This window comes from Temnothorax longispinosus, chromosome 10, assembly GCF_030848805.1.
Source record: "Temnothorax longispinosus isolate EJ_2023e chromosome 10, Tlon_JGU_v1, whole genome shotgun sequence".
Taxonomy (NCBI): Eukaryota; Metazoa; Arthropoda; class Insecta; order Hymenoptera; family Formicidae; genus Temnothorax; species Temnothorax longispinosus.
In genome coordinates, this window is record NC_092367.1 from 16319384 (window position 1) to 16341517 (window position 22134).

Genomic DNA, 22134 nt, shown 5'->3' on the forward strand with positions numbered 1-22134 from the left:
CGATTCTTGAAGGATTGGTTAATTGACCGTTAATGTACGATGGTGTATTTTAACGCGTGACACGAACACAGTATCAATTAAAAGTAGAAAAACCAAAGCTGCAAGTTGAACAAGATAAAGTACGGAAAAGACCGTTGTAAAATCCAATTAATAAATGATATTGTATTATATCGTAGATATCAGATCAGATACTTAAAACATGTTGAAATATAAATCGATGTGTATTCGAATGGTTTTATAAATGGATTATACATTTGGAGGGAATTATCTCGGCCGAAATCTCGAATTTTATTTTAAATTAACAAACACGGTATAATGTAACTGTACGAACATATATTGCTGAAACTGAAATTTATATGTATATAAACGTACGCATTAACGTATGTTTATGTGTTACGTATGTAAACGTATAGTAAACGTACGTTATGTATTTTTGATTTATAGTAATTAATTATTAACTTTGTAAAATAAATTTTAGCGGCTAAATATCACGCTCAGCTCTTATTGTCTGAATGAATTTGAATTTTTTATATATTGAGCCTCTATAATACATATTTATTATTTATGAAATTTATATGTTACAGGTTCTTGCACGGAAGCCTGTACAGTGCTTAGCAGCGGCACCGCCAGTCCTTACTCTCGGAGTTCCTCGAGCTCGAGCCTGCTTGTGCCAAACAGTTCCTGCACGTGCCAGTGTAACTTCGACTCGCCTATCTTTCGAGAGGATCTTCACATATGCGTCAACGACATCCACGGTAACGTTCTTGTAAAATTTCTTTTGTTATGAGTTATGAAGTCGTCTACCGCGCGGAGAGCGGAGACGTTGCGGCAAGTCACCGCGCGAACGTTTAGTTGCTGGACATTAATGATTTCCGACACTGCGCCTTCCGTTACAATCCTCTTGCCAGCTGGTCCAAATCAAGCAGCAAAAACTTCCGCAGCGGCGGACGCGGATTTATATGGCTCATTCTCCTGTATTTAGCTCGTCGCTGCGTGAATCACAGCGGTATTCATCGCCGCGATCAATCTTGAATGCGCTATACTCGACGTCACTCGTGTAATTGCGCATGGCTCCGCGGACTGTTCCTCTCACGAATTATTGTTCTTCCCGTTCTACCGTTGCGAGAACAGAGAAGCCTCAAGTATTATTATTCGCAATATTTGTGCACCGCGAAACAGTAATGATATTTAATTAAAGTTGGAACTTACAATCCAGGGTGTAAGGGAACACGAAATCGTGGTGTTATGAAATTCTTTATTTCTTTCTTTTTATGCACATGTAATGAAATATTATCATAAAAATACGGTCAGCATTGCGCGACGGCAGTGGTTCAATCTCTTCTCACTCTGACGAATATATATAATTATCTCGAGCCATAAAAGAAACCGGGGGATGTATGATTACGGCCTCGGCCTGATTGTGCCCTCTTTTCCCGCGATATTAATAATAATACGGCGATATATTATTTATTACACCGTCATTAATTTTCACACAGCCAGTAATCGGAATATCGTCCGCGTTAGGTGGTCGCCTTATGGTATCGGTGTAACAGGTGTAGCCTCCCCGGAAGTGTGTCTCTCCCTCCACATACTTATCGACACCGAGCATACCTCTCGGGTACCGTTTTTTAAGCTACCGATCGCGATTGGTCGCCGTGGACAGAGGTGAGGCCACCAAGGAGGCCACGCAAAAATGGCGTATTCAGCTCGGCCAATGCAATTTCGGGGGCTTTAATGTCTACGTACTTGCGTGGCGAACATCACGCGATTAAACTGCCATCCAAACGGAATTTGAATAATTTCCCTTCCTCTGTACTTTGGCCTCCGCCGTCTTTCTGCATTCATCTCGCCGCTCGTCGTCGGCGGGATCGATTTTTCCCCATTTACAAGTCTCTCGAACAGTTTTTGGAAAAATTGACCCAACAATAAGTGAATGCTGCATTTATGAAGAGAACCACCTTTTACACCATTCAATACTGCGCGAAGGAACGTAATTTATACGACGAAGGTGAGGCGAGGAGTAAAAGACGCGGATTCGACCCAGCGGGGTACCATCGCGTGCGCTGCCGGGGTTACTGATGAATTGCCGGGTGTGTGTTAGGGCTCATTATAATTTACAAGAAGAATCTACTTTTCGGCGGCTACACTTTTTTGCGGATAAATACGCGGGAATGATTTATTTCGCCGCATCGCCAATTTAATTATATTGGCGATGCGGCGAAGATGTTTCTTCGGGTATAAATGAACAATGTTTCCCCGGAAATTTTGCTCGACAGTCGGAGACCCCCCACTGTCGAATATACTCGTTGATATCTTAAAAAATTGCTATCGACATAGTCAGTCACGAACGTCATTTATCGTGTATGGAAATATTAAAGCAATTACATATAATTGCTTTATACATGTACTATATGTAGCAATTACATATAATTGCTGCATATATAATATACGGAAAAAGAAATTTATTAACATCATTAGTTTTGGAAATAATCTTATTAATTCTTATTAATACGTCATGCTCTTGTTTTAATAAAATAAATATTTGTTTCACTAATACTGTTATTGAATTAACAACATTATTGCCAATTAGATCTAATGCTGTTAATACATTAATTTTTTCTGTGCATTTTATTATAATAATCACATTGTTTTAGCAGAGTAGCAATTTATTACGATAGAGTACTTAGTAGAATAACGCTCGAGACGACTACTAGTTTGTTAATATATTTGAAACGTTCTTCCAGCTCTTTTTTAAATTGCATATTGCATACTTCAGTAGATAATCACTTATATCTTTCCTTATGCGTGAACCATAGGCCAGATGAACTGGATAAACCGGACAAGATAGAAATCGTTATCGAAAGGTCGAGTAACGTGTAAGATCGTGCTGCAAACCACGGCGTGAATAAATGACGTGCCCCTGCCCGTTTCCATAAGTCACCCTCGGTATGTTCTCTTAGCGAATGCACATTGAACAACAGATTCTTATCCAAACGGTAACGAGGTGCTAACCCGCGGCACATAAATCTCGGAGGGTTTAAAGAATATAAATACCGCTCATCGGGCACGCATATAGACTTTTGATACCGTTCCAATCTTTAGAACTATCCAAAGGATAGTCCGGTGCGTGCGAAGCGCGCGCTGTCGTGAAGCCTGACCAGTCTAAGAAGACTGCAGAAACGTTTTATTTGATGGTATTATTTGACATTACGGTCTTTCTTGTTACGTATGCAAGGACTTAGAATGCGAGATGCGCAAAACTCGCACCGCGTATACCGGAGTCAGCGCGAGTCTCTTCCTCATCTGGCAGTCGAGCGGATTTCTCGGCGCGCGAGCATACTGCTTTCAATCGAACCGCATCATTGGAAATGATTGCTCCAGCTGTTCGAGTGAACCGTCTGTCCGCCGCGTTTCTAAATCGTCTGCTACGCACGCGGTACGGTATTAAGCGGCGCGCACTCGGTGCATGTGCTCGGCGACTTGTTTTTATCGCGGGTCGCTTTCCTGCCCGGGTAATCCGTCTTACTTGCCTCCGACAACGATTGGGAGAACTTGAACCTTGTGACTGAATAGCCTAGAAAAAGATAAGCCTGCAGATTTGCAAGCTTCGCGTTATAAATGCGAAATTGTAGATCTAAAGTAGATCTTAGCTCACGCTTTATGCGCGGAACGTTTCAATCGTGACTAAAGATGATCGTGGTGATAAGTATTGTTAATGTATAATACAAAAATAATGGAGCCGCAAATAATACACTGATTGGCTAAAGCCAATGACACTCTTATTCGTTAATCTTTTAAACATGGGCTACATAATTCAAAGGATATTAATCAGGATTACGGAATCTTGCCTTTCAAAGACGGCATTGAAAATGAGAGAGTATTTATTCGAACAGTAGCTGATATACGCTTTCAGGAAGCCTTCCTTCGAGCGAATGGAGATCGTACGTCACCGATTCTGATTTATGACTTCTGTGATTCTCAAGTTATACATCTTTCTCTCCCCCCCCCTCTCTCTCTCTCTCATCCTTTAACTCATCATTTGCTTCTGATATTAATTACCTCGTGTATCTTGTTCTTAATTTCGGAAAGTATATTTGACTGATCTAAAGTGGACTGGCAAATTACACTGCATTACGATGTTTATTGTAATAATCATTCATCAACCTTACAATTAGTCCATCGTCCTGATATACGCGGTATGGACTTAATCGCTTTGGACACGTACAAGGACCTATTCAGGTTATAAATTATCTCTCGTTACGATTATTTATTGGCAATCCATTATCATTCATTATTGCTGCATCTGCGGCTCTCTCGGGTGCACCAAAACACCCCAAATTACGTGCCATTGCGAGCGCGCACACCGACTTTTTAACCACTTAACGCGTCGATTTTTTTCTCCGTACCCTGTTATACTCCTCCACGAGACATAACTTATGTCGCACATCATAAGCGCCGCGTAAAATATGTATAACGGCGATGGGAAAGGGGGAGAGAGAGAGAGAGAGAGAGAGAGAGAGAGAGAGAGAGAGAGAGCGGGCGTATCGAAATTAATGCTGCCAAACTCACGCCGCGCCAGTGATAATAAGTTTCACTCCGGTTCGCCGAAGAGGCAATCGATTCTTCCTTTACTTATTGGCCGTAAATCGTAACTTATCGATTATGGAACGATTTACAAGCATTAAGACAAGAGCTTATCATGCCCGTGGCAAAAGAGTCCGCGATGTTGCACGAGAGCACCGCCGATCTAATTTTATATCGGAGAGTCGTAACACATCGGCGAAATTTTCATTTTTCACCCTCGGATTATTTTCGCAACTGAGACACAAATAAGATTGTGAAAAATGGCCTTCCGTTCTCAGATACACGAAAAACGGCACTGTCTATCATTTCGCCGCCCCGCTATTATTAATATTAATCTGTTTACCGCTGGCGCGCGATCGGAGCTATCTCCGATCTCTCGCCGGAGCATCGAATTTACGAGCGGCCGAAGATTGAAAACGCTTCGTGGAAGTGGGCAAGTATTTGAGAAAACGCGGAGATGTTTTCTGCGTTGCACGGTTCATAATGAGGTTCATAATTTTTCGGCTTGCGCAGCACGTCAAAACAGCTTTAATTTAAGATTCTGCGACAATTGGGACAGCAACGGCAGCCGATGCCTTGTATACTTTGCACGTGAACATTTCTGCGCAAGATATAAAAGGATAAAAAGCGACACGGCAGATTTTACCCTCGTCAAAAAGGTAGCGGATGGCCAAGATATCGCGGATGTAACTCATAAATACGTTTACGGTCTTATTCCATAATTATTCAAGATTACGGTAATTAAATTTTTTCGTGTAACATCAGGCTTCTTGCAATACTTTGGACAAATTGGTAATTATCACAGATCATAAAGATCGCCTCAAGTATCTTTCATTATATTGTTAGATTACTTGTCGATACTTAGGAATCGACAAGTGGCGCGAATCGGAAATACAGATTTGCGATTTTCCGATGCAGGTTGTGCCTATTAATCATACGCTAAGCTTACACATATTATCGTTCCATCTGGAAGTCGTTTCAAATTGCAAATTAGCTCAATCAGATCAAGCGGTACTCTTTGATTATCTCGAATCAACCGAAGGAATCTCAATCCCAACGTCTCAACCACGCATTGGATGATTAATTCATTTATATTCTCGAGAATATAGTTTGATAATCTTCATATTTGTCGCGACATCTCTCTTTATTCTTTATTTTATCATCTTCTCATCGTAAATATGCTAAAATATTTTGCAAAATTGCACGTAAAATTTACTGCAACTTGTACTCGATTTTATTTTTAAATATGCGGAGAAAGTTTGCCGTTAATTAAATTGATTAGAACGAGAGTTATTATAGTTTAAAGCTAATACGAGGACTAATCATCCTGTATAACACAAAATTAATTGAGACGATGGCTTCTCTGTACCATCCCAATTTCTTAATTTATTAGTCATTTGTCGTAGCATGTGGCGGCCGATAACGAATCTACAGAGATTCATCTAAGTCGTTAATGCGACAGATCGCCCTTGTATCCGCGAAACGTCATGTTTTTGCACGAGAGGCGAGATTACGGTAATCAAGTATGAAATCGTCTATCCCGCGCGGGTGTGCTGCTGCCGGCGCGGTGGAATCCGCGCGACCTCGGCGGTAACCTTGCACCAGCGCTCGTCATCAATCTTTAATTTCCACACCTGCAGCAGACAGATCACCGCGCGTGCGAGTCGAGCTCCGTATGCGTGCCTCTGTATAGACGACGAGAGAGTCTGTGTGCGAGTAGATTCCCGAGACCCTGACCCAGGTAAGAAACGGAGATCCTCGTCTGTAATAACACACCTGGAGACATCAGTGAAAGAAGTCCATATGTTGGCTCGGGTATCCCGTATAGATTAGGCTCTAAACATCACGTGCGCATAACGCGGTGCTAAGGCGCCATTGTTAACACGTTTCCCTCTCGCGTGTTAATATCCTCAACATTATGGTATTATATCCAGTGTGAGTCAAAGGATATTGCGCACTTTGATTTTCATCCCTCTCATACGGAGGGAAGTCTCGGGACAGAAAGAGACTCTCGGCTATATCTAAACATTTATTACGTGTTTTATGCGGTATTTGAATGATAACTTGATGTCGAAATAATATCTACGTTTAGCATGCATTTAGAAGCGCCTTAACAATATGCCTTAACAACCTGACAGCTTAATTTGTTGCCGGTTGAATGGAGCGAGCGCCACGGCGCAGGAAGAACGTGTTCGTGAATAGTGGTGTCTATCGCCGCCTTTTGAATCGAATCAATGAAATTGAAAATAGGTATCGTGCACCGTAATCAGGAAGCGGACTGTCGGTCATCCATTCGCTCGGTGAATAATAGTAGAACGCGGGACCCGTGATTTCTACGGTCGACGAGAGCGACCACGCTGCACCTCGCTGTGTTTATTAAGGCGGCGAGCCCTATCTTGTTCGATCGTGCATTACGATGTTCAGGATGCTCAATGGACGTTCCATTGCGATCAGTACTTATCTCCGCTATCAATATTTATCTTCCTCGATGCTAGTAATTATTTTGTTTCCTCTTCGGCAAATTAACCGTTTCTAATGTAAACTTCTAAAGTGTGTAAGCTTTCGCAATTGCTACTGAGTCTTTATTGCTTCGTTATGCGCCACGTGTGTTGTATTAACATAATTTCGATTCTCTTACAGTTGAAACGTTCGTTAATGAAACAAGAATATTTCCAGCGCGAAATCTCGCGTTATACCAACAGCTTCCGTTTTTTTTCCTCGGATAATTACCGCGCGCGAGCATGAATTTCTCTTCTTCACCTCCATTAGCATGTTGTGTTTCACTCCCTGCATAAACAGATCGTATCTTCGACGCTGAGAAACAGAGACCAGAGACCTATCTGTTATTAGAGTAAGCAAATCGTGAAAGTCTGACTGTGTGATTTCGTATATACGTTTTGGGTCTGCTACTTAAGTTTCTTAATATCCGATCGAAAACACAAATGGGCGGGATTCGGGTGAGCGAAGAAGAAATATCTTTTGCCAAACAAGAAACGACTGCCACGTAAATGGGAAACAAGGCAATCGAATCTTTTCTGCTCGACTAATGATCGTTTCAGCTTTCGCTTTGCCACACGCACGTCTCTTCGTATTTTGGCTGACGAGATGCATCGCCAGCCCTAATTTGCTCCACGCGTCTCTCAACCCTCGTCGACTCACCGAGAGAAGTCGCACGACGTCTCTCCACAAAGTCTTCGAACCGAGATCGCTGCTGTGCGCAAACATCGCGTTTCAAAAATGAAAGGTATTCCGCTGCGGAATCGTCCACTTTGGGTCCCCTAATTGCGGGTAACGCTCACTGACACATTACGTTCTTCGCAAAGTGATGCTGTAGCCATTAACCGCGTCGCGAGTCGATCGTCAGCGGGCTGAAAACCTGCACGCAACGCGGTCCGAGTTATCTCAACGCGCAGGAGAAGTTCCTTGACTCCGCGCATTTCCTTATTATGGGGATTTCTCGCCACCGCGTCTCGACCTCGTAGATAATTATAATTTTGTCGGGCGATACGAAAAAATTGCGCTGGACGAGTAATAGGTCTCTCTGTTGTGCTGCCTCTGACACGCTGATCTTTCCTTACAGTGACTTTGCAAAGACTCCCTGCTCGTGTGGGCAGGCGCCTTATAATATTCATTTGGTGAACCTCGCGTTAAATTGCACATCATAAAAATATACCTCGAGCCGCTTTACGGCCCGTCCTACCTTGATATCTATACATTTCGCGAATTTGTCATGCTTGCATATAAAACGCATATAAATTCTCCTTCAGGGGAATATAAAATCCGTAACGGGATTTGCGATGCATTAGAGAGATGCCAGAAGTTAAAGAATATATCGCACATCGATGTTTATATATTTTGCAATTAATCAATTAAATGAACATAAATTAAGAGTAATATTTTCGCGAGACTTTTGATTACGTGATATTCTATATATAATTGTAAGCACAACGCTTGCAACGTTGTCGTATTCTTCAATAGTTGTAGACTCACGATCTTTTAACTTCGGTTTATCTTCGGTTTTACCATCGAAGGTTTCAGCAGCTAGGTATATCGCTCGCTCACCGCGCGCTATTCCTCGTGTGTGTGCCCATGAACCCTAGGGTTCATCTTCAAAGGTCACGCGAAGATTCCACCTCGTGGCTCGTACACCTCGGAAGCGTTCTTTCTCGCTCGGAAACCACTCCAGTAATGATGCAATCGTGCGAGAGTACGTGTTCCTCTGTTATACGTGCGAAACTTAATTTCCAGCAATGTACTCCTTGCACTACTTGCGTTTTGTTTGGCACCTGAGATTTTCACTATCGCTTCGCGCGCGTTTCGATGTAAACTTGCTGAAGAAATTGTAACCTTTAACAGTAATTCTAATTTCTAACATATTAATTAAATTGCATCGCGATATTTAATTGTAATACTGCACCGGGCAAAATTTAGAAAGTAATACTTATAAGACAGAGAACGGACAATTACATATTTGTGATCCCCAAGTAAAGATTCCTGAGTTCCTTCAGGGGATAAAAATTCTTTGATCCATGTTAGACCAAATAAAGTTGAGAGAATTTGAAATGCTTGATCTATTAAACATTATTAATTTGTTAAATATTATTTAAATATATAATGTTATGTTCAAATGTATTCAAATGATATGGTATAAGTATGCAAGAAAATAAGCATTTAAAAGAAATTAAATTACAGGAAGTTAATTTAAATGATCGTAAATTTTTTCATATGAATGTTTATTTCTCAAAATTAAACTTTTATTCAATTGCTAATACGATACGCTAAATAATTTTATACTTTTTTTATTTATTTTATTATTGCAATAAGTATTTAATAAAAGAAATTAATAATCATTGATATGTATAATCTTAATGTGATATCTCAATCTCGTCAAAATAATTAAAAATTACAATCGAGTACAAAAGCACAAAATATTATAATTACACATTTTATTTATATTATAGTAAACGTATTTTTTATATATGTATTTTATATGTATTTTTGTATATTATATTTTTATATACAAATCTTTCTCACTAAAAAAATGTAGAAAAAAATTATTTTTAGCAAGAAAGAAACTAATACGTCATATACAATTTACAAATAATACATCATATACAATTTATAAAGAGGACGAGCGTGGCCTATATAGTAGACAGCGCACTGGTCTATTGAGCCAAAGGTTTCGGGTTCGATTCCCGGTAGAGTTAGAAAAATTATATTCGCTCATTCTCCTCTCGGAAGGCAATGGCAAACCACCGACAGTATGTCTCGCCAAGAAAACTTCTCTAAAAAATATAGCCGTTCGGAATCGGCGTTAAACTGTAAGTCCCATATACAATGTGTATAATCTACGTGCGCAACACATGTATATGAAGAAAAGTCACCACGCTCGGGCACGAGTAATAGGACTGAGGATGATGATGACAATTTACAAGCTGATATTATAGAGATATCAGCAGAAGAAAGAAATAGTGGGGGAAAAAAAATTGGAAAAATTAAAATTGAAAGATTGTTTGTGCGTTATGGATACAAAAGTTTCGTTATATCCTTCCTGATGATCTATATCTGACCCTGTTATTAGGTCAAACTGTCTGTAGTAGATATATATTGATATACTATCGCATGAACAGACCACACATCTACTACAAGTAATACAGACAGTGTGGCCTCATAACAAGATCAGATAACGATCATTAGGAAGAATATAACGAAACTTTTGTACCCATAACGCATTGATGCCAAACAATCTTTCCATTTTTATTTTTTTTAATTTTAATTTTATGTGTCGAAAATAAATTTTTAATTTAAAAAAAATTTTTCCCTTTCACTATTTCTTTCTTCTGCTGATATCTCTATAATATCAGCTTGTAAATTGTCATCAAGGGCTCCAGGGAGAATCGCGATGGCCATTTGCCTTGCAACTCATAATCTCCTCATATAACTCTGGAAAGAATAGAAAGATGCGGGGTTGTTTTGGATATGTTGGGCCGACAAGTTTGACGATATTGCCATATTTATCACGCAGCATCCGCATTAGTGTTGGAACATTCACATTATAGTATTCACCTGCATCGTTTATGCCAATAATTGATTTTTATGTAAATAAAAGATCAATGAAAAAATATATTTAAATACTTAATTTACATTTGTTTCATAGATAACTAGATAACGGATCTAATTAAGATTATATTCTGTTAAGTCTTCCATTAAAAATAATGAATCCGATATTGGAATAATTTTAGATAAATTAATAAGAATTAATAGACCAGTTATAAAATATAGATAAATATAAAGTGTAAATATATTTTGTTTTTATTTTTATTTCAATGTGTCAGAACCAAAAAAGTTTGCATATGTTAAATAACAACACACAAAAACTCTAAACATGTAAAGTAACTCGAATCTGTTTATCATCTATTATGATTCTGTAGCGATTCTTACATTATTTCGAAGGATAGAATACAACTATTCTTGGTGAAATTTTAGATATAAATTTGAATTTGAATAGGAACGATTAACGGTATTTTATCTTTTCATATATACATGGACGAAATAATTGTTATCTATAAAAGGCATAAATCTGAAGCTATTGCCAAGTAAAGGTAGTGCTTTTGGATCAGGAATATCCTTGGTCGGCCGTACGTATTGCCAGTTTGAATTGTCAGTGTTCGCTGTTTCAAATGTTTCCCTCGGATACACTCCCCACTTTGATCTTGCGCGACATAGCGTTTTCGATGGCAAACGCACATCGTTAATTCCGTGAATAAAAAATCTGGTCCGTAGCATTCTTATCGCATTTCTTTAGACCTTCTACAACGTAATATTGAACGATTTTTACAAGATTATTAACTCAAGTATACTTATTCAATATGTATAATTATACATATTGATATATATTATAGATTAATATCGGCGATTACGCAAATATCCAAATGACTTTATTAACCGTCGTTAAGCTGGAAATTAATTAATTTCAAAAATTGAGGACACTATATATATTTGCAAGTAACAAGTTGGATTATTGATATGATTCTAACTAAAACCGAGTTAATTACCATATTTATCATCAAATTGCACAATCTGGACTCTTTTCTGTCTCACATGCGATCAAGTCAATTATTGCAAGATCGCAAATTGTATAGTTTTAGCATTTTAGTCAGCCATCCGGTTTCCATGTTTCAACGCACGCCGCGGTACGCGCAAGAAATATTCGACATAACGGAAGCAATATTGCAATACATGTATAAACGAAATAAAAGATATCGAACGTGCGCGCCTTCGCTTGTCCGGCATCGCTCGTAAATTATCGTCTTGGTCCGTGCCGAGGTGGAGATCATCTCGGCAGATGGTCGGTATATCACGCTGGACCACAGCCATTGATGACTGCGACGACGACTATAACGACATCGGCGACTGTGTCGATCAAGAAGCGAGCGCATTTGCACCCAATGAATATTAATCGCGCGATATAATCTGTCACCGGCATTGCAATTAGCGCCGATAATGACAGCGTTTGGTCGCGGTGCGACGTCCGGTGTCACGACGAGTGCCAGCGAAGATGGATCTCCTGGGTTCCGATGCGCATCGTGGGGGGACTTTAAATCATCGGGATGTTAATACAACGTGAAAATAGCTATCTTAAAACGACAGGCCCGATGACTGTGCGAGTCGTATTGACTCCGAAGATGGATCGCGCAGCGGTGCACAGCGCTATCGGAGACCAGATCTCGGAGATTACGAGTTTTTGCCGCAATACGGGAATGGTATTGATTTCAGGAAAAGTACCATCATTAATTTTTCCGTTCGATGATACGAGCTATTACTCATGCCGCACTGTATTAATTGCTCTATTGAATAATAAATTTTTAATCGACATAAGAAATTGAGCAATTGTGTGAATAACGGTTTGTGTGATTTTTTTTCGTAGGGGAAATGAAATATATGTGTGTACAAATCGTTTGACTGTTGCAAATAGGTAGTGCGAGAATAAGAATAAGCGCGTCGGGAAGCAATTACGATAAATAAATGAGGATGTGAATTGGAATTTCAGCTTTGGGGCTAATGGTCACTGGAATTCTCGTTCTCAGGCTGTTGGGGCAACGAATGCGCGAGCAAACGTCGCTGTAAAACATATATCCTTGTAACGCGTACACCATGAAGACAACTTGCATTACATTTAGTTTTTATCCTACCAGAATGAATAAGGATGACTTCAGATGTTTCGGAGACACCGCGATGTCTCGGATTCGGTCTGATTCACTGCAAGAAAAAGTTGTTGCACACATAATTATCTCCCTATCTTATTATCTTAACGACATTAATATATTATTTAAATTAAAATAGAACGGTAGGAGAGAAAGAGAGAAGATATAAAGTCGTCGGACCTGTATCTTTACGTTTCTAATGATTAACGATTTGGGTTTTAATGGGACACACGACTTTTATGCAATTAATGAACATGGAAAGAGATTAATAATATTAAGATTTGTGATGTGCATACACGGCACCGTAAATTCCGTGCGACTGATGTTCATGGGAACGCGAGAGAACATCGTTTTACCTAATGACTCGATGTCACCGCGTATGCATTAAAATCCGTTTTCGTCTTCCCGTCTACCCTCCAGAACGAGGTGCGCCACAGTTTTCGCGCGACCGGTAATGCAAGTAATACTCCTCCGCGGCGCGGCGTCTGGAAAAATCGCGATAATTGATGGGGGGTCGTTACGGAAAACCAAGGTTCGCAAGATAGGTGCACCCCTCGGTGAGCCTTTCCCAAGCTGTTGACTTGACTAATGTGCGCGCACGCCTGAATGCGACGGTCCAGAAAGATATACCTTTGACGCCATAATCCGTGAGACGAGGCACCATTAACACACTTGACTATCGCGTCGTGGCGATGTTTCTTCGACGTTGCGATAACAAACGGGTCTCTAGGAAGAAATCGAACGGTCAGTTTCTTCTTCGTCGAGTTATTCACGTTTTGAGATTTGTTTGATTATCGAAATGTTTCTGGGTGTCTCGAGCGAAGTCAAATAGGATATTCACTCTAGACATTTCTACTCTGGAAGATTTTTACGGGTTAAGATAATCTCTAGCTACTGCGACGCGCTTTGTGAAATGCATGTCGCAGCGCTCTTGCCACCTTTTTAGAGAATTACACGTTTCCCGCGCGTTCTGTAGTACCTAGGTACCTAGGTACAGAATCGATAGAATCAAGGTGGAAGACACCACGTTGGCCTCTTCGGGGCCAAGCGGTCGTGTCAAGCGTATACGGCTCTTGTACGGCTCTTTCCAAGGCCACGCGCGAGCCTGTTTTGCAACCAATAAATAAGCGATTCCCGAGGATAACTTGTGCCACCAATGGCAGAAGAACGAGAAAGCAAGCGTGGCATTTGCATCGGTGCGCCACGGCGATAGAAGAAGTACCGCAAGAAGCAATGTGCAGCGGTGCTGATTTCCCTCCGAAGAGAAAGGCAGATGGTCTCGTGGTACACGATCCGGCTTCTGCTTCAAATCCATTAGGCGTGTTTGCGAAAGGAAGCTTTTTACTCTGTTGATCTGATTGTAGAATACAAAAACTTTCGTTTTTATCTAATTGTATTTATCCTTGATCGTAGGTTTGTGTCAGAATTACCGAAAGATAAAATGTAAAATTTGTTTAGAAAAATTCCAAGTCCCAAATTTTAATGTACGTAACGTTCTTAATTAGGGAAAATTTTGGAAATTCTTATGTTCAAAAGAAGTATTTTGTCATCATTATTATTTATTGGATATTCAAGCATTTTTTCTATATATTTAGATAAGAATTTTATTTGATATCTTCGCGGATGACAGTTTCCACATTTTTTTCCTTCAACGATAGTCGGCAAGGATTTTTTCCTACAACTCAGACTTCGTCGACTGACACTTCAATATTAATTTCACGACCAATCAAACGAATGACACTGCAATCTCCTCGTGTGTCAATCTCAGCGACAGGTGTCAAGGCCAGTCGCGCGATATGCCGCGCCGCCCGGTAGCCGGAAGTTGCGCCTTCGACTGGTGCCTGCCGCTGCAACGGATGTTGAATGATAATGATTTGATGTAGTTACGTAGTTAGGATTCTTTCGTGACGCGTAATGCGTCAAAAGCCGGAATACGTCAGAGATGTTCGCAAATTGAAAACGCGATGCCCATCGCGAATCTCTGCCCATCTTGTCTATTCACGCGGATCGACAACGTTCGGCGTGGAGATTACCGTCGCCGCTTAATTCTTTCGTCAAAGTACCATCAAATCGATCCGACGGAAGTAATTCACGTCTACGATGGTAAAATCGCGCCTACCATCGCGGTGAAAATTGGCTGAACTCGAGACACAACCCATCGGAACGCGTCAGGATTTCAACAAACCTTAAAGCTTTAAAAAATTGATCGGTTCGCTTATAATTTCTCGGCGTTTCAATCATGCGTGTTTTTGCGCTGCGACTGCTGTCATCGATATAATCGATGATGTTATGCACGTGCGTAGTGCGCCACGTTTAGCAATCATCGCAATCATCGCAGTAGGAAGCGCCCAGCTCGTTGGACGCTAAGCAAGTACTTGTTAAACTAATTTGCTGATTATCGCGGCGTGTCATCGAAGAAACGCCGTGATGAAATCTGCCTCGCGATAGATGACATTTACACAGTTTCCTAACCAGGCATTACGTACTTCCATGATTTCAGGGATTATAATTACGGTAGACGTAAAATAATTTGTATGTTATACGATCCTCGTTTTAAATAAAGTTTGAAATAACTTTGAAACATAAATACGCAAGCTTTTAATAGAAATTAGTAAGAAATAACAGATTATTTTTGCAGATAAGTATACATTTGAGACACAATTTTGTAGAGACAAAAAAAGAGGCATTTATTGATTTCAGATATTAAATAATAGATTTGTTATAATTTATATATATATATATATATTTACGAGCACAGGTGTGCGCTTGGGGCAAAAGTGCGGCATACAAATTCACGTAATCGCAGTTAATTAATTCGCCAGACATATATACGGCGGTCCGTAATCAGTTATTTAAATACCGGTAGAGAAACACGCGATCGTCGCAAAAATACGAGGAAATACGCAGTGCGCAGGAGGTGCGTACCTAACTGCAAGCAATCAGGCTTATCGAAGTCCCGCGCGACCGTAAGCCGCGGCAATAGCTTTCGAGCGAGATGACACTATCTATCACCTGGCTCATAGAGAACCGGACGCCGCTTCTAGTTTCGTGGATTCATCGTCGTCGTCGTCATCGTCGTCGTCTTACGCGGGTCAGAGTTCAATCGCGGCCGGGACTGTCGCTGATTCTTGCTTCGCCGGGGTGAGCTCGGCGATCGTTAATCAGCCGGTCGTTATCCAACGCTGAATCGCGCGCAGATCCCAGATCCCGTAGCCGGGATGCCAACGGGAGTAAGTAAGCCGATCCTCGTACGTAAATCGAGAATCGAGCGGACGACCGCTCGACGGTGTTAATTATCGCCGGCTATAATAGATAAATGTAAATCGGTCCGGACATTGTTTCTTACGGTGCAAGTTCGGTTCGAGAGACTGGTACATTTTTTCTCGCAGGATTTTCGTTTTTCTCAAGGGAGTCGCCGAAGAGATAATTTGACGAATAATCGTCCAAGATCGTCCACCTCGAAAATTTCAGAATGGACAAGTTGTCATAAATCGCCAATAACTCCTTAAAAACGCAAATTATTTTTTCAAAAATATTTATAATAGTCTAAGAAACAGTCTTATTTATATATATTACATGAATCATATGTACATATTGTATGTACACGAATGTCGTTCATTTCAATAATTCTTCAAGTGTATAAAAGAATTTAAAATTAGATATGAAAATTTTGTGCAAATTAAAAGAAATCGGTTTAATTTCGCGAATCTACAGACAAGCTCTGTAGATAAAGATCTAAAGAAAGCACATATTCTATATGTATCCTCAAAGTAAAATAAGTACTTCCGTTATTATGACGTCGACTACGGTCGCATAGAACGAAAAGATACTATCGTTCGAATATCGACTTTCGTGCATCATCATCTGCAGGAATCTCGCGGGCGTCCTGATGCATTATTTATAAACGATCGACGGCCATTGCGGGGTAACTTTAGTACGGAGAATGTAAATTCGCGACGTCCAAACGGACTCCTTCGACGACGTTCAAACAGGTTCTGCGCATCGCTGCGCCACGCTGTAATTAAATCCAATAGACCCTACTGCCGATTTATTGCGCTCTTTATCCAATAATGTACAGCACAAATTAGAAATTGCAAGCGTACACCTTGCGCCGAGCGTTACGCGCCGCGCAAAATTGGAGGGTATGGAATTTTGTATTCGGCCCGTTCGGGGAGCATCAGTGCCGAAAATTAATTCGAAGAAGGCGTTTGCATAATCAAATATGCAGTTAACCAAATTTGTGAGGACTCCATACGCTTCCAGACCGATATAAATACTTCTCGGTTAACATCTCCCTTACTAAAGCCGTGTTTAATTCACGATCTCGAAGAAAAAGTATACTGCGTACACAGCACATGTATTTTTAATAAATGTTGCATAAATATTGCATAAAAATTTTCTTATTACACGCATATTTTAATCATTACATAAATTGATTATTGATATGTTAACATTATAAGGCCCGGTTGCACCAACGTCGTATAATATTTAACTTTAGCTTAACTCATTCTTCGCTTCTTCAAGAGGACAGAAAGAGACGAAGAGTAAGTTAAGCTAAGGTTAAATATTATGCGATGTTGGCGCAACCGGGCCTTAAACAAATAAAAAATATCTTTCTCTCTTTTTTTTTCTCTTCAAATATAATACAATAATGGGTAACTCAATTTGGCGATCAGTTTAATTACTTATCGATTCTTCACACTGTTACAAAGTATCAAACAACTAAAACACTTATTGTAACAAAGAAAGAGGATCAAGCTTTTGTCTCTAACAAATTGTTAATTACTTACATTAAATAATTGCCATTTTGACAATAAATGTTAATCGTCACGTTATTGTCGTCAAAAACCTCAAATAACATTGTTCAAGAATGTGAACGTTAATATTTAATTATTTTTTGTAAAGCGTTGCAGAAGAATAACAATCTTTTCTTTATCAACTTAAAAATTATATGTTACATTACATTCGTGACGCGTTCATGTCGTGCAACTGCCGCTTCACAAATACGGTAATAAGCCTGTCATATGATTATGTGTACACTTTTCTCAGAGACACCTCGTTATGCTTTCCGAACCATGGTTAAAAAAAAAAGAGAAATTGTCCGATTTTGCAGAGCACTCCTCACGGAGTTCGTATTCGTGCAGACTCGCCGCGTTTCCCAGAGGTTCTCGAGATTTTCGATGTAAGCCGGATCCTCGTAATTTATTCAAATGTGGGCAAAACAGCGGGGCTGGCCGAGGGCGATATTTTGCTCGAAATTACAAGCTGTCTTGCGCATTCGAAATTGTTGGGTAAAATGGACGTGTGATTGCACGGAAAAAACTATAATAGTCGCCGTCGCCAAAGACACCTCAATTTTGAGTGTTTTCCTGAAAAACGCTCATTTGTAGAGTTTACGGTTCCCGTAGCTTCTTTTTTTATATTGTATATATATGAAATTATATATTATACAATCCGCGATTATTTCTCTGTATCAAAGTATCTCGACGTGTTGATTAGAAATTATTTTATTAATTTTATCAACAGCTTCATCAATGAAAAATTAGGTTTGATATAATCCGGTGATATAAAATATCTAATAAATTCTTTTAATATATTGACCAACTTATTTGCATCTTTTTTCATCGAATAAATTAATTTACATGTTAAATATTCATACATCGTCCACATATTTATGCAATAATCAATTTTGATGATCAGCGTAATGAATGTTATATATAAACGTCTGTTATAATTTGCACAGGTATTTTTTTAAACCGAGTTTATACGATAATTTTTATGTCCAGAGTGCAACGTTGCTGGATTTGTCAACAGCAACGGCCACGTGGAGAAAGTACCGTATGTCTTCTTACCACAGCAAGGGCAGATAATATATCCGCACGCGGAGATTCGTTTCGAAGGTAAGTTCGCAGCGTTGAATAAAAATTAACAATGAAAATGGCACTTATTTTCGTTACGTAAGAATGGACTGAGATTTTCGCATGAAGCAAAACAGTCCTATATTAGCAAGAAAGATGAATCGATCGCGATTGCTTTTTCTCAGGATAAAGAAATAGTATGCGGTGAGTTTACCGCACAGCCTTCATAAAAATTCACCCGGCGCGGCGCCTCTCCAACAAAATTCCCATCGGCGTTTATTCCGCTCATTATCTCCTGCCTCGTTTCTTTTGCACGATCGCTTAACACGGACATAAATTATCTTCCGAAACTAGGTGTGACCACTCCTGTATGCGGGATCGCCGGTGCCCAGCAATTGGGAAGGACGGGATGGTCCGAGTTGAGGAACCTCTCCAACGCCGAGCCGCCCTTCAGACTGTTCCGAGACGAGGGCAGAACGTTCCTTCAGGTTGGTGAGAGAGAGAGAGAGAGAGAGAGAGAGAGAGAGAGAGAGAGAAAAGTACCATGTCTCTCTGTCATTACGCGAGTATAAGATCGCAATTAGCGTAAGTAGCAGCGGGCCGAATTGATCGGGAGAAATATTTACGCACCGCCGATTTGCCGCGAAAATTGCATGGTCATTCGATCATATTACCTTTACTCGAGAGATACAAAAACAAATCTTTGAAGCCGCAACTTTGTAGTTAAACGACACCGACGATGCTCTTGATTACCGTAATTAACCCGCGCGGCGATGCCGAGGTAAACGAGGAAACACTTTTCTTGCATTATCGAACCGATATATAAATGCTAAATTGATCCAATTGCTATTTGCTTGTTTATCTCTATATTTTTCCAATAATCAGCCCGTGGGACTGTGGCGTTTGATGTAATTGTTATTTATTGTTTGCCGTCTCTTTCTATGTGAAAGGCAAATGTTTCGTATTTTAGTAAATATATAACAAAGTTTGTCATATCGCAATTTATTACAATATTGCATGGTCAATTATCTCATCAATCAATCGATCGATCATTTCATCAATCTGTCAATCATTTCAGTGGATCGGCGAAGCTGGACTGAAAGACGCAGCGGAAGGACGAGTCGTGACAGCCAAGCTTGTCTGTAGAGACGCATCACCGAAGTCAACATTCTCTGGGGTTTTTACACCTTGCGTAGCCTTCAGAGTGGCCGGTTCGTCATCAAAAAACAGTACGTACGATAAGAAAGAGATTACCATATTATATGTATATCTTGAACAAATTTTACAAGCCTCATAATTTTTAATTTATGAAACACTGCGAACGTGTATAACATTTTATAAATGTTTTGCTTCACCAATTTACAATTCAGAGAATTTAGGACTAGAATATATATTGTATATAAAAATATACAGATTAAACAAATATATAAAATATATCTATTGAAATGCGAGAATAATAATATATTTAAAGAAAATAAAAAAGAAGAACTTGCCTTTTAGAATATATTTATTATAAAATTAGATTAATTTCATTATTTTTATTACGTGTGTTACTTTTATTTCAACGAAATTTAATTTAATTAGGATGCTGATTTAATTTTACATGTGAATATGTGGAAATAGTAGGATTATCTACTAATGAGAACGTTCCAAAGAATGAGTATCAGGCATCATAAAGAGATATACGATTCGTTAAACATATATATTTCTTTCTCGCAATAGGCGTACGAGAAGTAATGTTCTCGTCGACGTCCCAGGTGTCGCAAGGATTATCAGCTACGGAATACACCGCCATCGGTCTCTCCTCTGTAATCTTAGCCCTCATATACGTGGCCAGCGTATCGTTATATTTGCACAGCAGAAGGGCGAAGAGAAAATCCATCGAGGAAGCGAACATCACTCTCGACGGCGGTCGAGACGGCGGCGGATTGGTGAAGAGTAATCCGTTGTTGGCCGCTTCGAGACACTTCGAGAGCGACACTAATAGCGGACTCACCGAGAGCGATTTAGGCGAGGATCTTCCCGCGAGCGATAACGAGCAAGGCTTCGAAAATGTAAGTGCAGTATGAACTGTTACTTTTCAATCGATTGTTCAATTTTCCAGCAAACTTTTCTCTAAATTCAATTAAATAATTTTATCTAAAAGAGTTACTTCGCGCGCATTATACATATTATACATAAATAGATTTATTCCTGGACGATTACCGAGAAATTTTGATTTGTCAGAAGCAGATTGTAGATATATTTGTTCTGTCGCGTAATTAGACGAGTTTTACGTCATACCGAGGATGTTACGTAATTATTCAAATGCAAGGCGCCACGCAATGGAATTGCCCGGTTATCTCTTCGCGCGATTCGCGAGATCTCTAGTGCGGAAAGCTATTCGTCTCTCTCTCCCGGGACCACCGCTCGCGTTTAATAATGCATCCAATTAGCGCATTGGTTTTGCGCTCCGTTAGTCCGTACCATTATAAGTAGGTGAGGTACATCCCACTTTTACGCCGTACACCGGTTGTTAGAATACCACGCACTGCGATTTCAGCGCGTTCTGCGAACTGCTTCCAGTCTCCACGTATAGCGCAATTCTTTTCTTTGCTGAAACCAGCGCGAGCGTAAGTCGCGTCGCTGCCAGAAGAAGTCAGGCCTTTGTACGATCTAGTCTCGTGCCGAAGAATCTCAGTGATAATATCGTTAATTAATAAATATTGATTAGAACCAGTAAGATTAAAGGGTCCAGCGCAAGAAAGAAGGTAATTTGTTTATAATTCGTAATGTCCGGTTCGGATGTGCAACTTTGCGAATTATGGAATAATATCGCTCTCGAGTCTGCCGGTCAACGATGTCGCACGTTTCTTCAGCAGGTAACGTCCGCGATCGTTCATCCGCACTGCGTATATCTGGAGCAATCGGAAGGGCCCTTCCCCGCGGGTTCTATACTGGGCGAGAGACTACCGGAAGAGGATGTACGGGTCGTGGAGACGGCTGACAATCCGCATCAGCAAGATGTACCGGTTCTTCCAGGTACTCAACGAAGGAAATTGTACTTCAATCCCGCGTACTTCGATCGACAGCTATTGCTGGTAAGTTGTTTAACGGGGCGGCGGAGGAGGGAGGGGAAAAATGTTGCTTATTTCCCATTCGCGCTAGTCATCCGCGAACGTTTTCGAAGTCTGGAATGCTTTTAATGGACGTACCCTCGACGTCTGTTCGATTCGTCTACCGTTCTTACACACTCGACCAGCGACAAGATAATTTGAAAACAGCCCGGCGTTTTCCTAGGCCCCACCTCCGGCTGCCATCGAGTTCCTGCTCAAAATCCGAGAAGTCATCTCCATCGCCAAGCACAAGATGGCCGCGAAGAGATTTGTTCCTACCCTCATCGGTAAGTGCGTCCGGTATTCTTCGTCAGAAGAGAGATTATTATCAATTCCTCGAAATAAATAATGAGACAGAATGAACTTCACGAAGCAAATAATACGAGAAAGAGA

The 22134-nt window shown here is 40.2% G+C and overlaps 1 protein-coding gene across 1 annotated transcript in view; it reads left to right on the forward strand.

The window, feature by feature from the left end:
- LOC139820519 (uncharacterized) overlaps positions 1-22134 on the forward strand; it is an 88244-nt gene that overhangs the window by 60061 nt on the left and 6049 nt on the right. The window contains exons 4-10 of the mRNA XM_071790886.1: positions 585-755; positions 18575-18688; positions 19001-19134; positions 19725-19875; positions 20369-20700; positions 21505-21726; positions 21926-22028. Coding sequence (XP_071646987.1) covers positions 585-755; positions 18575-18688; positions 19001-19134; positions 19725-19875; positions 20369-20700; positions 21505-21726; positions 21926-22028 — 1227 coding nt within the window. The remainder of the gene's footprint in view (positions 1-584; positions 756-18574; positions 18689-19000; positions 19135-19724; positions 19876-20368; positions 20701-21504; positions 21727-21925; positions 22029-22134) is intronic.